This window comes from Corticium candelabrum, chromosome 20 (genome assembly GCF_963422355.1).
Source record: "Corticium candelabrum chromosome 20, ooCorCand1.1, whole genome shotgun sequence".
Classification (NCBI taxonomy): Eukaryota; Metazoa; Porifera; class Homoscleromorpha; order Homosclerophorida; family Plakinidae; genus Corticium; species Corticium candelabrum.
The window spans coordinates 55,925-75,000 of record NC_085104.1 but is presented as its reverse complement, the minus strand read 5'-3'; the positions used below and the strand labels follow the sequence as shown (position 1 = coordinate 75,000).

Here is a 19,076-nt window from a genome sequence, read left to right as displayed (position 1 = left end):
TTTGAGGGGTCGACTCTTATAATTTCTTGTGAGAAGAGTCAAATGACTCTTGATTTTGCTCCTGTATGTAACTAAGAAGCAAAGGAGACTGACGCTTGACAAAGGAATGGAAAGAAAAGCTAGAAGTTTCCGTGTGTTAGTTTGACAGAAATTATTGCTACGCAACCATTGTTACTCGACTATGCGACCATTGTTATGCGACTAGCTAGGTAAACGAGTGAGGCTAGTGAAGTGTGAACAAAGAATTGTAGACAAAGCTAGAAGAAAGCAATCGAGTCTGCAGCTTTTCTGCGTTCCCGCCTTTGTTTGACTGAAATATGCGAAAAGTAAAGACAGAACACCATTGCTCGTCAAATACAATGCTAACGAGCACTTAGTAGTTGTAAACGTTAATGTACGTATATAGCAGTTTAGATTTCTGTTTCATGGAGACAACGGAGTGTCAGTTGGTAGATGTAGGAGTTGTGGTATGTTGTCATATTGTATTGCAATATTGAAGGGTTCTGTGTAGCTGATGAGTTGATATCATTCCTTGACTCTCACCACTCTATGGCCATTCCAGTTGAAGAGTCTTCAATCAGTCTAGATCATGAACAAATGCTGTCCGATACATCAGATCCATTTTCCTTTTCTGGCTTGTCATCAAGTCACAGACGAGCAAGACTTGACAGAGACAATGAACGGAATACAGGTAGCATTCAGAGAGGTGTGTCCAGTCCAGTCCTTGCAAGAAGTTGGGCTGCAGTTGTTGACAGTGACAGAGATAGGGAAAGTAGGGATGAGGCAGAAAACGATGTGACAGCAGGAAGAAAGAGACGGAATACTGGTAGTCACTCTGATAGCAAAGAATCTGTTGTGTTTAATGAGGAATTGGAATGGTGGCCTTTTCATGTATGTTACATTGTAGTTTTGTTGGGAAGAGATAAGATGATTGTTTTGTAGGAGGAAGGACTGAATGAATTTAGTCATATTGCATCTCTTTCTTCTGAGCTGTTGGCTGTTAGTGCAAGAGGAGAACTGTGTTATTGGCGATGGAATGCTTCTCAGCCACATGATAAGAAAGAATCTGTGAGCAAATGTTTGCTTGTTCCAAAGTGTGTGTGTGTGTGTGTGTGTGTGTGTGTGTGTGTGTGTGTGTGTGTGTGTGTGTGTGTGTGTTGTTTGTTTTGTGTGTGTGTGTGTGTTTTGTGTGTGTGTGTGTGTGTGTGTGTGTGTGTGTGTGTGTGTGTGTGTGTGTGTGTGTGTGTGTGTGTGTGTGCGTGCGCATGTGTGTGTGTGTGTGTGTGTGCATGCATGCGTGTGTGTGTGTGCTCGCGTGCGCATACGCACACGTGCATTTAATATAATACTAGTTCCAGTACTTAAAGGGGAACTCCAACGGAAATACAACCTGATCCCAAAATGTAGGTTTTTTCGTGAAACTTTGTGCTGCGCTACTTTCGGGCCAGCCATCTTGGTAGAGCGGAGAAAACGCATGTTATGTACAGAGCATGTGCCAGGCTGACACGTCACTGACGCTAAGCTCTGCCTACACCAAATTAATTGCCTGCCATAGCTCAGTTATCTTGCCAGTAAACTACACGCAAACTAAACAGGAATGGTAACTATAGAGGGATCTTGTGTTTTGAGGCCTTAGAAGAGCTCTTTGTAACGAAAATAGGATGCTAGAGGCCATTTTCTCCCAGAAGACTTGTGCCTCTCCTCTCACAGAAGATGAGGCTAGTGCAATAAAGCTCAATGGTAATTAGCATCAGCGCTCGCTCTATTAATCTAAGAGGAGAAACACTCAGAGGGTTCACGTATGTCAAGGAAGCGTAGAGGTTCTCTTCAAGAGACCTGCGCAGGTGGACATGCCCTTTCTTGTGATTCTCTAGTCCTACGTCCAAGTCAAATTTAGGTAGCAGTGCAGTGTGCTCAGCTTTGGCAATCAGCATGGCTTCTAGATGCCTTATGAGCCATGATTGAGGATTGAGTATCCGGAAATGAGAAAGGGGCGATGATACGACTCACGAGTCTACACACTACTAATGTGCAGGGTGTAAACAACTTAAGCTCTACAGTACTTTAGCTACACTGTCTACTTCGTTGCGCTCGGGTTAAAAGTGTAAGGCTCAATCAAAGCCATTCTGTACCTGTAACACTTCACCCAGTCGCTGTTTGAAAGGGGCATGTCTGCTTACTCAGATCTCTCCAAGAGAAAAAAAAGAACCTCATATTTGAACCCTCTGAGTGTTTCTCTTTATAGATTAATGGAACGAAGGCTAACCTTAACTACTGTTGAGTTTTATTGCGCTAGCCTCATCTTCTGTGAGAGGAGAAGGTGAAGTCTGCTGGGAGAAAACGGCATCTAGCATCCTACTGTCGTTACAAAGAGCTCTTCTAAGGCCTTAAAACACAAGATCCCTCTATAGTTACCATTTCCGTTTAATTTTTGTGTAGTTTACTGGCAAGATAACTGAGCTACGCAGGCAATTTATTTAGTGTAGATGGAGCTTAGCATCAATGACATGTCAGCCTGACGCATGCTCTGTACCTAACCCGTGTTTTCTCTGCTACCAAAGCGACTTCTGGCCTGAAAGTAGCGCAGCACGAAGTTTCACGATAAAGCCTACATTTTTTAGATCAGATTGTACTTTCGTTGGAGTTCCCTTTAAACTGGAACTGTTGGAACTCTACTTAGCAATCGAACGCAAGTTCCAAGCGTGGAACTGCAACATACTTGGAGCATGTGCAATCTGTGATACAGAATCATGTACTCTTAGGTCCAAGGATTTGTTTGTGCACTCTATGGATCATAATTGTAACTTATTGCTGATTCTGATGATGTAGTGGCCTCTTGAAAGTCTTTAGTCTGATTGTAGAGGCTACAGACTTTGGAAGATTTCACAGGTCAAGTCAGCACTTTGACCAAGGAGAAGATCAACAATCACTTCTGGGTCGTCCAGAAGGTGTCTTTGTGCCATTTTTATCCACTTTTTGTATGAGGAATGAGAGCAATTAGGGTATGTAGCAGTTCAAACAATTCCAGCTCAGAAGATCGAACTGCTGGAACTCTTATGACAGTTCTAAGACTCTCTGTGTTGGGGGCACAAGTGTGTTTTGTTTCATTTGTGTTTGTGCATGTACTGTGTATCTTTGTTTATTGTCATAATGTCCTGTTAACACCATGGTTTGTAGGGGTCTTCTGTATTGTTGGAATTGGATAATGAGGTTATCACTGAGTTAGCTGCATCTACAGTTAGAGCTGTTGTTGTCACACAATCTGCCAAGGTAACAAATGAATAATCTAGACTAGTTGCATTAACATAACCTCAAAGGTACACTTTCATAGCCATGCAGTATGTTTAGATGTCGTGTGTCTTTTAGTTTGTCACATGGTTAGACGAGAGTGTGAGGTGCAAGTCAGAGTCATTGTCTAGACTTGAGAATTGTCTTACTTGTCTTCCTGATTCCTCTGCTGTCGTATCATTGCAAACAACTGATCTCTTCTCATGCATTCAGTTCTCATCTGGTGCAATTTATTGGTGGTGAGATGACACATTTGATTTTCTTTTGTCTACTTGCTTCCTTGTTTGTCTATTTACACGTCTTTTACTGGTTCATTTGTAATGTAGTGTGTTCTTAATTCTTGCTGTCATTTGTATTTGAAGGATTTAGCAGATCGAATGTGTCTTATGTTAGACATGCACAAATTATATGGTTATTGCTTGCAGGGGTGTTTTGCCATATGAGCAATGGGTGAAAAAGATCACCAAGACAAAGAGTGAAATGAGGAAGAGTCAAATTAGACATTCTAATGCAGCTGGAGCTGGAATATCTGTTGGCTCTCAAGTTGGTAGCATCTTATTGTCTTGTTCTTGAATGGTCATCCTGCATCCTTTCACACTGTGCAGGTTGTTACTAGAAACAGTCCACTGTTTCGAGCCGGCTCTGTTGGTGTTTATTGCTCTGAGCAGGAAGTTGGAGAGCTTATTGAACCAGTTTGGACTTACAGTGAAGAGTGCACAGTTAGAGTGTTTACTGGAGGCGCAAAAGTGCAAAATAGAGAGCCTGAAAGTAAGATATTTTGGATGACTGTATAGTTGTTTTAGCTGTTGTGATTTCACTTAATTATTTGTTGTTTATTAAATGACATTGTGTAACTGAATAGATGGTTGTGCTTGCAAATGATGTACATGTACATTTACTATAAATATTCAACACAGGATTTGTGCAATTTGTGTTTTTGTAATTTGAAATAATACTCACTTGTGTTATGGGCAAATGCAGTGCAAGTAGTTGTTAAATTTGAAGGAAGTCAATACTTACTGATTATCTATATTGACTCAATGCCATTCAGTAAAGAGTATTTGTGCAGGTATGACTGTTCATGTTGGTATGAAGCGTCGTCACTCAATGACTGAGTGTGATGGTAGTGAATCTGATAGATACGAAGTGTGGAAACTGAAAGATGTTGTTATTGTGGAGGAATTACAAGATGATGTGCAGACAGGACATGTAATCAAGGTTTGACCCTGTAGTACATGTAGTTGTACGTACATGTGGATATACAGTATTCGAAAACTGTTTGTTAATTAGTGTTAAATGGCAGGCTGAGGCAAGCAAGTAGTGACTGACTGTATATTGAGTCTAGGAAGTTGCTATTTTTGTGTTAGAAGAAGACTAGCTAGGAGTAACAATTCTCATCATGACATGTTTTTGCTAGTTTGTCCCACCTACAATTAATTGCTACGGATGTTGATGTGGAACTATTACCAAACAATTGCTACATAGTGACTTTGTTTATCTTTGTTGTTCTTTTGATCAAAATGATGCTGAAGGTCACACGACGTATCTCATTATGGTGCTGGCAATGAAATAGTCTTGAGTTTGCAGACAGTATGTTGCATGCACTGTACAGATGTCAGACACTCAGTGACTGTATTTTCACAACTGCTACAGTAGTTGAGCCGACACCAGCTTTGTTTCTAAAGGAGCATTCCTGAGATATGCGCTAGCTGCTGGCTCTGCCTTCACTTGCTAATGGGAAATCCATACTAACCAAGTTGGGTATCTGGGCGCTATCTCAGAGCGTTATACGGGGGCCGTTTTAATAATTTTCTTTCGCCAAGTGAACAATTTTTTGTGCGCCATCAGATCATGTGAGCTCTTACTGACACAATCACATTCCCAGAAATGGTCTCTCTGTTGTTTCCGTTGCTCCAAGAACGGTTGGAAACCGTTGTGCTACTTTCAGACTGTGTCCAGACTGACCTTCTTTTCGTGCATTTTTTTCTGTCTTGCAACATTTGAGAGAATTGGCGTTTTTTGAGATTCTTTGGCGTTAAAGGCAGTGGACACTGTCATCGATCGTGTTCTAACAGTTTACAAAGCACTAATCCTTACACAGGAACACTTTCCGCGAATTCCCTCGATCAATGGACCTCACTATTTGGGCTGCACACTACACTTCACACTAAAGCTGCGCAGTTCTCCGGAGAGTTCTTTTAAATTATCCTGAATCATCACATTCTCAAGGAAGTTCAGGTGATGTTGTTAGGCATGGCAGGCAGGCAGACAAGCAGACAAGCAAATCAGACAGCTCATGTGAACAGAGGATAACAGATTTGTGAGCAAACGAGGAACAGGTGAAGAGACAGTAGTTTATGACAGGCAATAGTGCCAACAGTGGACTCTGATGTCTTGCTGAAGTGTTTTGCCATTGTTCTTTACTTACATCATTATATTATGTTGTGCTCTGTAGGTTGATGGTCATTATGCAATGGTGTATTTTCCATCAGCAGATGAAACAGGCACCTCAAATGACTTTGATCCAATGAAGACACTAGAACATTCAAGACTTTTGAGAGTAGACGAACTGCAAGTGAGTAAACTGAGTCTAGCTATTAGATGTTTAGTGATTAGTCATCAAATTCTGATGATTTTTCATTTTGAAAGTTTAAAGTGGAACCTATAGGTCGTGGTAACGCTGTGCACGGGTGGAGCATTGCATAACTGTGTAGTTAGTATGTTTACTGGGAATGAAATGGTACCATACCTGAGTTAGCAAGCACCTTCAGGTGGTTTAGGTAGTAGTTTACTATTAGCTGGTAAGCATCTCCAGATATTATTATATTACACTATCATTATATTGTATCATGTTGCCTTTCTCAAGAAAAGTAAATGTTGATAGGTAAGACGTTAGTAGGTGGATTGTCACTGTGATTTTGTGGTGTACTTTACACACATAATATATCCTACATTAGTGCAGACCAATTAATTTCTTGATGCTTGGATTCGTCGGGCCAGTCTGGATGTGCATGACATAATATGCATAATGACATTTTCCTGGTGTAAACGTTTTTGTACATATGTAGTATTTGTATCTGTCACTGCACATGTGCTAAATTAATTAATATTATGTGGTCCAGCTTCTGTTTTTGTGACTATTGTGGTATTTGCATTGTTTGTGTTAGTGTTCTCTACGTACGCTTGTAGGCAACGCAATGAGGACTGTGCATGCTCAAAATGTCAATTGTAGTTTTTATGTTTATTTTGGTTGGTCAGTTTGGTTTTCATGCCAGAAGATCGAATCATTAAATTGTTAGTTGGTCTGGCTATAGCTAAATGGAAGTGTGCATGTACTAAAAATGCGAGTTTTGTTTGATTTTTATTTGTCATGCACTAAAGTCCATTCCCGAATAGGAGAATACGTGGGAACTCTGGTTAATAGATAAGGAATTGAAGAGCAGAGATGGGTGTAGCTAGTGGAATAAAAGGTTCCAGTATAGAAACGTTTTGCTATGAACTTACGTTCAAAGGTTCAGCCAATGCCTCAACTACATAAGCTTGCTAGCTACAGGTGTGTTACTTATCAATCAATAGTTCAAAGTACGTCCGCGTCAGCTTTCAAATAGTGGCCGTTATAGCGGTGACTTTGGAGTTATCTGACACCTGGTGTAAATGGAAGAGAGGGGCAGGGCCAAGCCGTGTCATACAGGAAGTTAGTAATTGTGTTGTAATAAAGCACCAATCACAGTATTCATTAACTGATCTGGAACCTCCTCTTTGTGAGCTTTCCAATGATGTTGGAATCAACTCGCTAGGACGTCTGCTTCAGGAGCTACGGGTTTTCCCCCACGTATTCTCCTATTCGGGAATGGACTTTAGTAGTGCTCGAAATCATCACATTATTATGCTTACAAAGAAAATAGCCTTGAACCTTTGGACAGTTAATTACCTGTGTTACAACATGTAGCTATTATACTTGAGCAGATAGTGGCTCAGAAATAGCTGATGACCTATTTGTTATCAGTCAGTATAGTTGACTGCTTTAGTGACCGAAAGGTTGTACCTTTTGCAGGGAGCCTTCAACTAATTTCTGTATCGAATGCTACTCAGCCACTGGTTGAAACATTGTCTTTGGATTTATTGTGTATTTGTTAACCTTGATCAAAAGTTAGCTAGGATTTTATTACTAGACAGTCTCTACTTTAGTGTAGCTTTGCTGTACTGATTTGAAAGACAACAATCAGCACGTACTTGTGGTATTGTTAGTTGGCAGGAGATGGTGACAACATTTCTAATTCTATTCCACAACGAATTCAGAAAACACCTCGTAAACTGAAGTTCTCATCAGAGTGTAAGCCAGTTACATTTACTCTAACCTCCGATGGTAAGTCACTGCTTGGGATGACAATCAGTTGTGTTATGAAGTTTTGGTTTGTGTGTGTGTGTGTGTGTGTGTGTGTGTGTGTGTGTGTGTGTGTGTGTGTGTGTGTGTGTGTGTGTGTGTGTCTGTTTATTTTCTGAACATTTATCTGTTGTCCAGTTGTTTGTTTGCTTGTTGTTTGTCTGTCAGGTGTAGCTGTTGTGTTGAGTTTCAAAGGTTGTCTTGTACTGTTTGCTTGACTATGGGCCATTTGTAAGAAAAATGTTTGCGTATGTATTTTTGTCTGTTGTATGCAGACGTTTCATAATGTGTATTTACAGTCATTGCTAATACACTTAGTATCTAACAACTGATTGCGTCAGAGTGTGTCCTGTGATTTCATACTGTAGGAATCAAATTATTGCTCAAACAATTGAACATAATACAGGATTTATGTGCTGGTTGCTTGCTTGTTTCTCTTTTGTTTGTAAGGATCATTGCTCATTTGGTAGGAGCACATACTCTAAGATGCAATTCTAAGCTAAGAAAATTGATGTCTTAACTTGCTAATTATAAAATAGTGTTGCATTGGTAATATAAGTACTTCTAAGAAGACTTTCTGTTCTTGAAGGAACAGTGAAATGAACATTATTTTGAAGTTTCATTAAAGTAGTTGCTATCAGGTGTCACTCCATTGAGTTTAAATAGTGTCTGGGGTTTGTTGTTTGTTTTTGTCAGTCTGTTTGTCTGTCTGTCAGTCTGTTTGTCTGTCTGTTAGTCTGTTTGCGCATTTGTCTGTCTATCTATCAGGATGACCTCCTAGAATGTACCTTATTGTCTTTTGTTATTCGTCCTATTATCACTAGTATTTAGGAATGTCACTAAGATGTTACTGTTCTGGCATACCTGGACGATGTGTTTGTAGTGGGAGAGTCTGAGAGAATCAGTACAGTCCTATCTGATCGTAAGTCATTACTGAAAACTGTTGGATTGGATATTGTGATCACGAGTGTGAGCTTTGTAAGCATTACATCAAAACTAGTACACACGATAAGCTTGTAGATAAGTTAATTAAAAAGCATGTCGTATAGCCTACAGGCCACTTGCTGACTAAACTATTGATTTAGCAGTTGAACTAGTGAATTGAACTGCGAAAGCTTGGAAAGGTTGTTGTGATTAGTCCTCATTACTTCTCCGAAATGCAACAGACAAGGAACAGTCTGTCTGTCAATGTGTTTGTCACTATGGCTGTTTGTCATTTGGCATGTCAGTCTGTTTGTTTGTTTGTCTGTTTGCCTATCTGTGTTCTTATTTGTCTGTGAGTTTCTGATTGCCATTATAGTTATGCATGTCTTGATTTCTCATCTTCCATGACTTTAGCGTCTGAAAGTGGTATTTACTAGGAATCTGTGTTCTTGTGAGACACCGCCATTTGTCATTTCATTGCTGTTTTTTTCATTTGGATTCTGGAAGAACAAAACATCTTGGCTCATTTCCAGTGTCTCCCATGTGTATGTCTCCTTCTAGTTCATTAAACAATTTATCTCATATTTCACTTTACACTGGGCATTCTGATCATCTTGTAATGAAAGATGTCAATGATTGTATTGTTCCTCTTGTGAAAGATTGTTTGCATGGAGTGAGAGAACCACAGTGGCTGGTACTACAATGTGTGTGTGTGTGTGTGTGTGTGTGTGTGTGTGTGTGTGTGTGTGTGTGTGTGTGTGTGTGTGTGTGTGTGTTTGTGTGTGTGTGTGTGTGTTTGTGTGTGTGTGTTTGTGTGTGTGTCTGTCTATCTGTCTGTCTGTCTGTTTGTCTGTCTGTCTGTCGGTCGTGTGTGTGTGTGTGTGTGTGTGTGTGTGTTTTGTGTGTGTGCATGTATGTGTGCATGCGTGTTCAGCAGACGTGTTTATGTGTTTGGTCTTAGTGTGTTTTGTGTGCTTTTCTTAGTGGTTTGGTTTGTATATTGGTATGTAGGACCTTCCTCCTGTGAAAGGTTTCTGCATGAATGTAATTAACAGAAAAGGCAAGAGCTTGTTGCCTGTTCAGCTTATTGTTCTGGCTATGAAGGTAAGAGGTAGACTTGTCTTGTGTACAGTATTATTGTTTTAGCAGCTGAAGATTATTGAATGCTTTAGACATACAGAAAGATAGACTGACAGACAGACATAGTGGCGTTGTGTACATTTGATTGTTAGGAATTTACTCAGCAATGAAATTTGTTGTAGGATCAGCTGCTTATGCCTCATGTCTTACGTTGTGATTATGACCAAGTCAAGCAGATACTTCACACACTTGGGACAGAATGCAGTAAGTACTACAATGGTAACACTACTAGGAAGGTAGACTTATTGTGTGTTTGCTAGTAAAACTTGTTGCCACCGTTGACTAAAACATGTAGCTGTAGCATATCACCTGTATGATAACCATGGAGACTGCATGAAAGATATTTTGTGTTTCTACGATTTTGTTGTATGTTACTTTAGTTATGATTTACTTTTTGTTTGTGTAGGTCCTGATGTACTTGCAGCTACTTTGCAGCGTGTGCTTAGTGAGAAAACCAGTGGCAATAGGAACATCTTTCATGCATGTGTGTCTATGTGCTATCCAATGGCAGCGAAAGAAATTGGAACAGTAGGAGATGTGTCTTCAGTTGGAGGCCCACTCTCCTATGAGACGACATTTGGTCTAGTTGATGATAAACAACTAACGTCTACTTCTGCTGGCCTTACTCTTGATGCTTTGACAACAACTTCAAATTCAACTGCAGCAAGTCTTGTTTCTAGTGTTATTGGGTTGAGAGAAGTGGCACGTCGTGCTTCACAGGCTGCAAGGAGTGGTGGGCAGACACATTCTTCTGTAATGTCATCTGGTTTAGGAGAGGGAATGGAAACCGAAGAAGCAACACAACCACTTACTCCTCCTCCTGGTAGTATGATGAACAACTTGTATCCTGAACCACCACCACCACCTTATGAAATGGAATATGGTGATGAAGACACATTAAGTGTGGCTAGTAATCCATCTCTTTCAACAGCTGCAGCTACAGCAGCTGGACTCACTTCTTCTCCATCTAGCACATCATCTTGCTCTTCTTATGCTCCTGCCATGTTATCTAGTAACGTGATCAGTCGGCGCCCTCCGGCAGTAATAACAGATCCTGCAGAGAGAAAAGGCAATGCTCTACGCTGTCTTAGTCTCATGTGCGAGAGTCGATTACTTGCTCCACAGCTGAAGTGTTTACTTTCAGAGAGGTATTTTGACAGACTAACAGAGTGATGGCAAATATAGATGGGTGAACAAATGACAGACGCAGTGATGTAGTAAGATGCTAGGAAATATTACTTGTGTTTAGGTGGGCAGTCAGACACACAGACACACAGACACACAGACAGAAAGACAGTTTCAATGCTTAGTACTTGAATTAAGGAATTGTTTTTTGCTATGCAGAGATCTTGAAGGCTCAACTCCATTTATGAGTGCTGTAAAAGGTCGTGCATACTCTGCAGCATTAACTCTGCTTGATACTGCCAAAAGAATCGCACACATAGAGACACAAGATTCTTCAGTGTCTACAGACACTGAAGTTTTGATGAGCATGATTTGTCCTGATGGAACCCTACCAGATGACTCACCACTCTATGTTCTCTGCTGCAATGACACGTGTTCATTCACATGGACAGGAGAAGAGCATATTTCGCAAGCTATTTTTGAATGCCAAACATGTGGCATCACAGGTGCTTTATGTTGCTGCACAGAGTGTGCCCAAGTGTGTCATAAGGGGCACAAGTGCAAGTAAGTTAAGGGAAAGTGGTTTCATTTGTGGTTGGTTTGCATTTGTGTTTGATTTTTGTTCATTGGTTGACTACATGACTGTTTGGTGTGCGTTTTTTGGTTTCTGACCAAGCCTTTATTTCTGACAGACTGCTTGTTATTTCTGTACATGTGTACGGTTATCACATATATGTAATGCTGAATTGTGCTTGTTAGGCTGAAAAAATCTACTCATTCTGCATATTGCGATTGTTGGGAGAGATGTCGGTGTCGAACTCTAATTCCTGGTGAGCAGACTACGAGACTGCAACTTCTCAAACGTCTTCTGAGTGAGACAACATTGGTGCAGCGACCAAATGGAAGGTTAGGAATGTACTGTTTATTATTGTTGTCTTTTGTGTTGTTTGTTAGTGTGACCTTAACAATATTTCTTGTTTTTGTGGCATAGTATGTAATTAATCAGTTAGTCTATTTACCTGTCTCTTGCTTTGCTTGGTATCCTGAAAGTTAGAACTTATTTGAGGGGCGGGGACAAAATTGTGTGGTGTCTCTACTGTTGCATTACTTGCAAATTTAAATTCTGTACATTAAGTTTAAATTATTGGTATATTATGTAGATTTGCTGGTATTACACAAATTACTTCTGCACAAACAGTCGAGTTTTTCTTGAAATCACAATTTTGCGTGCACAAATAAATTTCTTTTAATAGGGTATGTTTCTTTACCAGCTACTCTGGATGGTCAAATATATAGTCTGTAATTTTTTGGGGAATTACTACATGACTCTATGGATTCTCAAAGTCTAGACTGTTTTAATGAGAACTTTATTCTCAGGGGTGCATGTGGTAGACTAGATCTTTACTTGGCCAATTGGGAGCCTTGGAGCAGATTGTTGACTGCAGCTTTACAGTTGTTCATTACGTGGAAGTAGAACACATGTATGTTTGAGTAGGGCTGTCTACTGTGTTGGTTATGAGGGTTTTGCTCATTTGCTCATCAGTTGGATTTGGGAGTTGTTAATAAATTTATTGTTATTAGTGGCCAGCACCTTTTGTCATTTCTCATTACAACAATGGCTCGTCAGTCTCAAGAGCAACGACAGTGCCGCTTGCCATCAGACCATGAGAGAGATGAAGAAAGACAAGCGGGAGGCAAAGGCAAAGACAAGACCAGTGGAACCCCAGAGACTGGTTTTGAGCCTCCCAAATTTGTCAGACGAGCACTTGAATGTTGTCTTCAAGACTGGAATTCTATGAGGACAATGCTATTAGCTGGTGTTGAAGATGGGAGAAGGCAAGTTAATGTTTTTGCACATGTAACTGTTTCTAGTTTATCAGAATGGTTTAGTGATTATTGTGTCTGAATATAACACATGTGGATCGTGAGGGTCAGAAGTATAGCAAGTGGTGTAATTATAGATGATTTGTTTATTGCCATAATGCTAATGCTAACACACGGTTGAACCAATTACAAAGGTAGACAGTAAAACAACTACTGTATTATGTTGTTTCAGTGGGCGTTTGGGGGGTCTTTACCCTCAACTGGGTGTCCACCAACCCAGCAGGTAAGCCCCAGAGAGGTACAGGTTTCTGTGCAATCCATATGACGCTAATTAACTAGCATATCAATTATTGATTGCATGCGCTACGAGGATTTTGCCAGCTCTGAACAGCATGCCCAGTAGATATGAATGATCACCAGGAAACGTCATTGCCAATAGTCTCTATGCTCGATCACAGAAACGGAATCAAGTCTACTCTGGCAGACATAGCCAGATAAACTTGAAAAAGGCCCATCGGACTCATTTCATTATATTGCTGTCACCACCCATGATTAAACCCAGACCATCATTGTCAGGAAACCGCGAACTCTAACCACTAGGCTATAGTGGCCCTTGTATTATTGTTATTGTTATTACGATAAATTGAAAATCAATTAGTATTGTGTTGTCTGATTGGTTAAATTATTAAATCACATTTACTAGCATAGAGACACATTTGTTGTTGCAAGAGTTTGATACAATTAATGAGTGGTTGAATTTCTTGACAGGCATTGCCCAGGTGCTGTGTTTGATCCTGGCGATATTGTTTCTCTTCTCAGTGTGAATGAACAGGACAAGTTTCTCCAGTCACAGAGTGGATCTGTAAGGCTTGACAGTTTTGTCTACACAATGGCATCAAAAGGATCAGTTGAGGTCAATATGACATTTGTTGACACGATTCACGAATGTGTTTTGTTCATGGTTTGTTTTTTTTGCTAGCTCCTTGACACATTGTTGAGAAGTTTAGTGAGACTGCTCAATCAGGCAAGTAGCATTTCTATAAAAGCAGACATCACAATGTGTGCAAGACGAATGCTGCGGTCATTTATACGAGTATTTGTTATCGGAGCTTTACAAATGCCAGTTGGTGGACGAAGAAGAATGTAAGTTGTTAGGATATACTCTGACGAGCAATTTATATTGAAGTTTGTTACTTGTTTGTCCAGTTTCTCTAGTTTTATGATAAAATGTCAACGTGTTTTCAAAAGCCTACCTTGTTTAGCTGTTGAAGAATTGACATCTATTGCTCTTGCTCTTATTACTCCTGTTTGCCTTGGCGTCACACAATCTCTAGATCCTCGAGTTTTAGGGGGAGACCAGCTAAGTATTGCACATGATTTGTTTAACATTGAACCTCTTTCTCAGAGAGCAGCATCCCACAAAGGAAAAGTAAAGATTAGACAGAGGGAAGAGAGAGGACGACATCAAGAAGTTTCTGATGAGAATATGCAGTGGGTAGGTACCCATGACAACCGCCAGACTGTAGATACTCAAGTCCGGCAGTTAGAAAGTCAGCCTGATGGTCTTATGTCTCGTTCAGAGACCCAGATTTCAGGAGCAGAAAGTGACAGCGATAGTAGTGATGGAGATGACGGAGACAAGGACTCTGTGAGGACAACCACAAGTGGCACACGAATAATGAGAATGGTCAGAGATCTGGAAGGTGGGCTCATGAGTCTGAATGACGACTTCCGAATTGAGAGTGATGGTGAAGGTGATGATTTCAATGATGAAGACAGCTACACTGATAGCTCTAGTTATGTTGATATTAACCAAGATCTTTCAAGTACGTTGACTGGACCTGCTCCATCTAGGAACAACACACAGTCGCACCCTCCTTCTGGCTCATCATCAATGCAGTGGGCACTTCCTGATTATTCTAATCAGACATCACTAAATTCATCAGCACCAGTAACAGCAGCTCCACCAACTTCAAGGCATAGTAACTCAGGCATTGCTACTGGCAACAAGCAGGCATCGACAGCAAAAGCCAATCAGTTTGAAGCACTTACTTCCTCTAGTGCATTGGCTCGTGTTTTTAGTCTTTTAATGAGAGAAATAGCTGATCTTATTGTTACTATTGATTCATGTACCAATGAATCAAACATGGAGTATGCCATGCCTACTAAGACTGGAGACGCAGAACAAGCTCATAATTATGTGGTAACACAACTAAAGTGGGTATGGGACTGGGTTTGTTGCATCATGGATTCTATTGAATGTCAACTGAGGTTTGGAGCATCTCTTGCCAATTCTACTGAGCAGCTTCACTCTGCTCAATCTTCTACTCTTTCTCAACCGCAAGCTCAGTCTGCAGCTTCTGTGAATGATATGATGTCTGCCATGCAGGAAGATTCGTTGCTGGCTGCATGGAGCGCAGGAAATCAACTACCTGGCATCTCAGCTATTAAATCAAGTAGTACTGCTGTGTCTGGAACAACGATTTCACAAGGAGATGACAGTGTGGTGAGGCAACAGCGATTGTTTATGCAGTACGTTCTCACATTGATGAGAAACGAAAGTTTAGAAGGGGGTGATACACTGCCTACCGTTGATGTGTCAGAGATGAAGCATGTAGCTTATGCCCTTGATGCTTTTGTTTATTTTTTGCGAAATGACCCTTTGTTTGATGGTGATAATGATGCACCAAGGAAATTGACTATGTCTCAAGACTGTACATCACCGTCCTCTTCAAGAACTAAAAAAAGTTATCGTAAACGCCCTTTCTTTCGTCGCACAAAGTCGACAACTCATCTGGGTTGTGCAGCACCTGATCCTTTGTCTCCAATGACATTAGCATTACCTTTAGCTGAAAGACCACATCTATTACAGCCGAATGCTAAGCGAGAAGTACTGTTTGGTTCATCTGTAAGTGAGGCGTCTAGTGGCTTGCAAACTGGTTTGCCTCCACTCTATGAGGCATCAGGACTATGCAGGAGAATTACCAGCATATTTTCAGAGAAGACAGTGCCAATCAAACAACCAAGAGCTAGTAGTGAATCAAAAGAGACACATATTGTTATACTTTCTGCTCTTGATATGGCTACTGTTGCAACTCGCTGGCGTCTTAGTTTTGAGCTGTTTGGGCGAGTTTTCCGAAGTAGTGTTGGCCAGGAAAATGAGTCGATCTTGACAGAACTTGGTGGTTTTGAGCTGAGAGAAAGTCTATTTAGACAAGAAATGGAAAAGGCACGTAACTCAGCTACACGTGATTTGTCATTAGATGTTGAAAGAGAGCGAGGGCTGTTGATACGGCAATCATTTCAGCAACTTAATTCGTATTGTGAAAGAAGGCAAGGAGGTGCAGGGCCTCCACTAACATCACATCGAGTTAAAGTCTCGTTTAAGGGTGAACCAGGGGAAGGAAGTGGGGTCACTAGGAGTTTCTACACAGCACTTGGAGAAGCTGTTATTTCTGATGAGAAACTGCCTTCTTTGGAAGGCATATTGGTGAGCAAGAAGTCAGTTCGATATGGTCTGAGACAGAAAGACTTTGAGAATGAGTTAGCACTTGAGAGGAGACGATCACGTAGTGGATACAGGTCTTTAGATCGCAGCAGCCCAACACTAGGAATGAGGCGTGGACGGGATAGGAGGTTGAATTACTGTGCAAGACCATTTAGTCATGACTATGATGGCAGTCACCCACTGCCACCACACAAGCACGCACTTGGAGAGAGACTGTATCCAAGAGTTCAGGCAATACAACCGGTAAAGCTAAATTCTGTGGTACTGTGAATATTTTTGCACAGTCAGTTTGTTTGTTGTAAATTAAGCTTTGCTTTTATATATGTCTTTTGGTATTTTGTGTCATTGTCTTTAATAGGTGTCTTTTTATCGAAACTATTGTCCGATTATTTGTTGTTTCTGGAAACTACGTGATGAATAGAAGCAGTCGTGTATGTTGTGAGTTTGTGTTTCTCCTCTTTGTATGTCTTAGATTGTCTGTTCACTGGTGTGTCTGTCTGTTGACAAGCTTTCAGTGATTGCTTAATATTGTATTCGCCAGTTTTCAACAGTGAATGGTTGTGTATGGACTACCGGATCCCCCTAGTTCATAAGGTCATTGAGGCAAACTGTACTTCAGAGATGTTCAGATCACTTAGTCTCTGCTTTTTGAACCCGTAGGTCTGATAATCAAATGTTATTTTAGAAATGACATTTTGTAGACTTTAGTAACAGTCACGGTCTACATAGGTCTTTCTATGTCTAAGATTTAGGAATGTAGAATGATTTTTGATTGATAGGTATGTTGATACATCCCTGCAACATTTCTTTTCATTGTACTGCTACTTCCTTTCTTTTGCTTCATTAAATGTTTGGTGTACAGGAGCATGCTTCAAGAATCACGGGCATGCTGCTAGAATTACCTCCAGCGCAACTTCTTCTTTTGTTAGCAAGTCATGAGTCTCTCCATCGACGAATTGAAGAAGCCATGGATGTCATTGCTGCTCATCCAAGAGAGGAACTGTTAAGTAGAAGACAAAGCACAGATACAAATGATGGCGATGAACTGAAAGACACAAGCTCTGGCTTGGAGGACAGCCATCCGACATCATTTGGTGCAACGGTGGTGTCTGGTTGCACTGAGTTGGATGAAGATGATCCTCTCTTCTTTCAACCCGGCAAGGCTGGGTTTTATGCACCACGTGTTGGAAAGGACACTCCTACTAGACTCAGTGCATATCGCAATGTGGGAAGGTGAACTTGTTCTTGTCTGTTGTTGTTGTGACTTAGTTTATTTAGTATTGTTTGTGTAATTGTATTGTAGAATCATTGGGTTATGTCTTCTTCATAATGAGCTGTGTCCTATCAGTCTTTCTCGCCCTGTCTTGAAGTATCTTTTGAGAAGAAAAGTAAGCATTGGTGTGTTGATTTGTCAGTTTTGTTGGGCTCTCCAATGTCAATAAATAGTTGTTTCCAACTCTGCAAGGCTCGTCTTTTACACTTATACACACTCAAAGTAGTTTAGCAACTGGTAGTCAATGCTCATTTTCAGTCATTTGAGTGATGCATGAAGTTAGGGATTTGCCACTCTACTGCTTTTTCAGATGGCCTTAATGCAATATGTGTTAGTCGTAGTTACAGTTTTATACTGTATTTTGTTAGGCTACACAGTTAATTGAGGTATCTGACAGAACAGTACAAACGGCTACTTGTTTGCACATCATGTATGTGGGGTATGCAAACCTAATTTGTTTGCTTTCAACCATGTGTTTTAAATATTCTGAGATTGTAGGTAGTAACTGACTACAGTAGTCTTTCTATTTGATTGTCTTGTTTCTGTGTTTAGCTTTCATTTCATGATCTTGCATTTTATGATCCTGGACTATATGATGGTCTGCGGAAACTCCTTGTTGCTTCACAGTCAGCTAATGCAGATGAATATTTCTCAGCACTTGGTTTGACATGTTTGGTCACTCTGAGAACAGAAGAGGGTGGAAGTGTTGTTCATCTTGTGACTGATGACAGAGGAGAGAATGTACCACTGACTGTAGACAATGTAGATGACTATGTGCAGAAATATGCTGAGTATAGAATGGTGACATGCAGAGAAAAGTCCTTAGAGGTGCCTTAATATTTAATAGAGCCAGTTAATTAAAGTAACTTTGACAATGTTGCTTACTTGTCAGGCAATGGCAAGTGGACTGTCAGATGTACTTACTTCTTCATCTCTCTTCTCTTTAACTCCTGAAGATCTACGGTTGCTACTAAATGGATGTGGAGATGTCAGTGTAGACCAATTAAAGAAATACACGTCCTTCAATGATGAAACAGGTATGAGGACACTCAAACATGCGTGCTTACATGAATATAGAGAAATATCACTGCAATTAAGCATACAATTGCATGGTCAGATGGTCATGGGCTGACTAGCAGAGAAAGAGACTAAGGAAGGTAGGCAGGTAGGCAGGTAGGCAACATAAAACATAGAGCAATAGCACAAGTACAAGGTACCTTGAAGATGAGAACCTTGTTACCTAGTCTTTGTCTGGCATGTTTAGCTATGTCTTAGGGTATACTGATTTGCTTGGAATTGTAATCAGGAGATAATCAGCTCTACTGCTGCCGGGGTAGCAAATGAACTGCAAACTGATCTTGTTTGGTGCTTAATATGTGGACACACACTTGAACAGACACACAGGCGCACACACACCATGTGGATGCTCACATGCAGAAGAACAGTCTTAATTGGCATATAACCCACATCCGATCAGTTCAGTTTGTTGTATGTATGTATAAAGTGATGCATTGTCTGGACCATAGGTGTGTGCTGTGTGGTTGCATGCCTTGAGCAATGTTCTGTTTGTAGACAATAAGGGTATACAAGGAGATGCGTAACTTTGGCCT

The 19,076-nt window shown here is 40.6% G+C and overlaps 1 protein-coding gene across 3 annotated transcripts in view; it reads left to right on the top strand.

The window, feature by feature from the left end:
• Positions 1-19,076, top strand: part of LOC134195893 (E3 ubiquitin-protein ligase UBR5-like) — a 31,232-nt gene that overhangs the window by 11,439 nt on the left and 717 nt on the right. For 2 of the 3 annotated variants that reach the window (XM_062664985.1, XM_062664987.1), the window contains 23 exons: positions 500-891; positions 943-1,068; positions 3,178-3,270; positions 3,367-3,527; positions 3,714-3,831; positions 3,894-4,056; positions 4,358-4,506; positions 5,744-5,863; positions 7,537-7,654; positions 9,034-9,290; positions 9,608-9,700; positions 9,859-9,940; positions 10,143-10,884; positions 11,081-11,425; positions 11,621-11,767; positions 12,443-12,697; positions 13,454-13,598; positions 13,665-13,828; positions 13,892-16,436; positions 17,056-17,426; positions 17,497-17,581; positions 18,019-18,294; positions 18,359-18,503. In XM_062664985.1, coding sequence (XP_062520969.1) covers positions 500-891; positions 943-1,068; positions 3,178-3,270; positions 3,367-3,527; positions 3,714-3,831; positions 3,894-4,056; positions 4,358-4,506; positions 5,744-5,863; positions 7,537-7,654; positions 9,034-9,290; positions 9,608-9,700; positions 9,859-9,940; positions 10,143-10,884; positions 11,081-11,425; positions 11,621-11,767; positions 12,443-12,697; positions 13,454-13,598; positions 13,665-13,828; positions 13,892-16,436; positions 17,056-17,426; positions 17,497-17,581; positions 18,019-18,294; positions 18,359-18,503 — 7,092 coding nt within the window. The remainder of the gene's footprint in view (positions 1-499; positions 892-942; positions 1,069-3,177; positions 3,271-3,366; positions 3,528-3,713; positions 3,832-3,893; positions 4,057-4,357; positions 4,507-5,743; positions 5,864-7,536; positions 7,655-9,033; positions 9,291-9,607; positions 9,701-9,858; positions 9,941-10,142; positions 10,885-11,080; positions 11,426-11,620; positions 11,768-12,442; positions 12,698-13,453; positions 13,599-13,664; positions 13,829-13,891; positions 16,437-17,055; positions 17,427-17,496; positions 17,582-18,018; positions 18,295-18,358; positions 18,504-19,076) is intronic. The other variant, XM_062664986.1, reaches the window with a different exon arrangement.